Genomic DNA, 1893 nt, shown 5'->3' on the forward strand with positions numbered 1-1893 from the left:
GTAAAAGCCGGAACGGTGCAGGAAGGCCGCGTGGCCGGTGCAACGCGGTGCCACGACGCCACAAGCTGTTGCAGCTCTCGAACTGTTTGACATCCTACTCGGCCAGGTGGCCCTCGTGAGCACAACCTGCTCTCTGCGTGCACCTCAGGTGTAGACCGGAGGGTTAATGAAGGTCACCCACTCTTCCCAACAGCTCGCACAGGGACAAAAAGACCAGCTGGGATGTGTTCGCAGTAGTAACCGTTGGGGACCTCGTTTCCTTTCGCTTTCCCGCTTTTTCTCTTTGTTTTTCCTGCAGACACAGAAAGGGACAGCGGTGGGTCAAGTGGAGAAACCACGCCTATGTGTGGGTGTTCCTCTAATTTCGTTGACGCTACCATCTTGGACAGTAGATTGGAGAGGCCTGCTGCACACCATCAACCACTCCTTTTCCTCCTACACCGGCAGAGTGGTCGGTAACGTCCTACTCGCCATTGCCATTCGGGAATACGAAATCTGTAGAACGAATTAGTGGGCTAATTGGCGATTATTTTACGTTCCTTGCCCACAGATTTGTGCCTGATTCCTGTTTCGATCGATAGGCGCTGAAGCCCATAAATCCTCATCCGCAAGATCTTGAAAAAGGAACAAAATGGCGGCTCGTTCTCGGTACTTGGCCACGACCACCTACATGGCCACTCCATCTGCCACGATCGTAGGCACTCCCTTTGTCCGAATGTCACAAACTTCCATGCTTCGATTAGGCGCTACTTCGCGAGGCATCTCCTCCTCCGGTACCACTTCTCTCATCTCTCGGTTATTTATTTGAGACATGCATTTATTTTACGTTCTTCATCCAAACGCTGGCGCCTTCGAAGCCGTTGCCCTGGCGCTTCCTCGCGGCACCTCTGGCAGCTGTGCATTCCTTCTGGGTCCTCACGCCGCCGCCAGCTGGCGAAGGTACCCAAGTCAAGCCTCTCTCTTCAACAACACAAGCTGTACAGCTCAAGGTGAATTGCAATGTGTTCACACTCTTATCGGACACGACACACACAGAAGCGGACGCTCGTCCGCCACTGTGCTCCAGTGGCCCGGAGCGGGTTCGTCGGCCGCAGCAGGAAGACTACGCGTGTCGGAGGCCGCCTGCGCGCGATACTACGCCACGGGTGGCAGTCTGCCCGACAGCAATCAATCGCCCAAGGCGGTGTCGGCGGAGGACAAGGAGGCGGTGCCCAAGAAGACGCTGGTGGGCCGAGCGGTCCACTCCACCAAGAAGGTGGTGACGTTCATCAAGGAGGGCATTCACCACTACTGGCTCGGCTCCAAGCTGCTCGCCCTCAACGTGCGCACGGCCTTCAATATCGCCGTGCGACTCAAGAACGGCCACACCCTCACGGTACGTTGCTTGCTCAGCGCCTCTGTGCGCGTGCTGTCATGGTGCGCGTGCGGGCGCGCCTGGGTCTGTGCTAATAACGAGCGCAATTGTTGCACAACATTCTTTATCGCAGCGACGAGAGAGGCAACACATGATCAGGACGACGGCCGACCTGTTCCGACTGGTCCCCTTTGCGGTGTTTGTGATCGTGCCCTTCATGGAGTTTTTGCTGCCGATCGCCCTCAAGATTTTCCCCAACATGCTGCCCTCGACCTTCCAGGTAACTTACTCGGCGCCCCGCCCATCCTGCGATCGCAGCTCTGATCTGAGTTAACCAACGCACAATTTTGTAATTCTTTTTTATTTTATTTTTATTCTATATTTTGCTTCTTATTGTTAGGACACGATGAAGAAGGAGGAGGACATGCGGAAGCAGCTGCTGCTCAAGCTCAAGATGGCCAGCTTCCTCCAGGACACCCTCCAGGAAATGGCTGAGACCGGAGAAACTCATGTATGCGCACCTCTTCTTGCGCGTGTCG

At 55.3% G+C, this 1893-nt stretch overlaps 1 protein-coding gene across 1 annotated transcript in view; it reads left to right on the forward strand.

Annotated features, from left to right (window-relative positions):
- Window positions 1-631: 631 nt before the first annotated feature.
- Window positions 632-1893, forward strand: part of ACA1_176970 (LETM1like protein) — a gene marked incomplete at both ends in the record, with an annotated part of 3065 nt that continues 1803 nt past the window's right edge. The window contains 5 exons of the mRNA XM_004338084.1: window positions 632-773; window positions 858-939; window positions 1036-1375; window positions 1488-1634; window positions 1755-1865. Of these exons, the coding sequence (XP_004338132.1) occupies window positions 632-773; window positions 858-939; window positions 1036-1375; window positions 1488-1634; window positions 1755-1865 (822 nt within the window). The remainder of the gene's footprint in view (window positions 774-857; window positions 940-1035; window positions 1376-1487; window positions 1635-1754; window positions 1866-1893) is intronic.

The sequence above is a fragment of the Acanthamoeba castellanii genome (assembly GCF_000313135.1).
Source record: "Acanthamoeba castellanii str. Neff unplaced genomic scaffold scf7180000084743, whole genome shotgun sequence".
In the NCBI taxonomy this organism is placed as follows: Eukaryota; Discosea; order Longamoebia; family Acanthamoebidae; genus Acanthamoeba; species Acanthamoeba castellanii.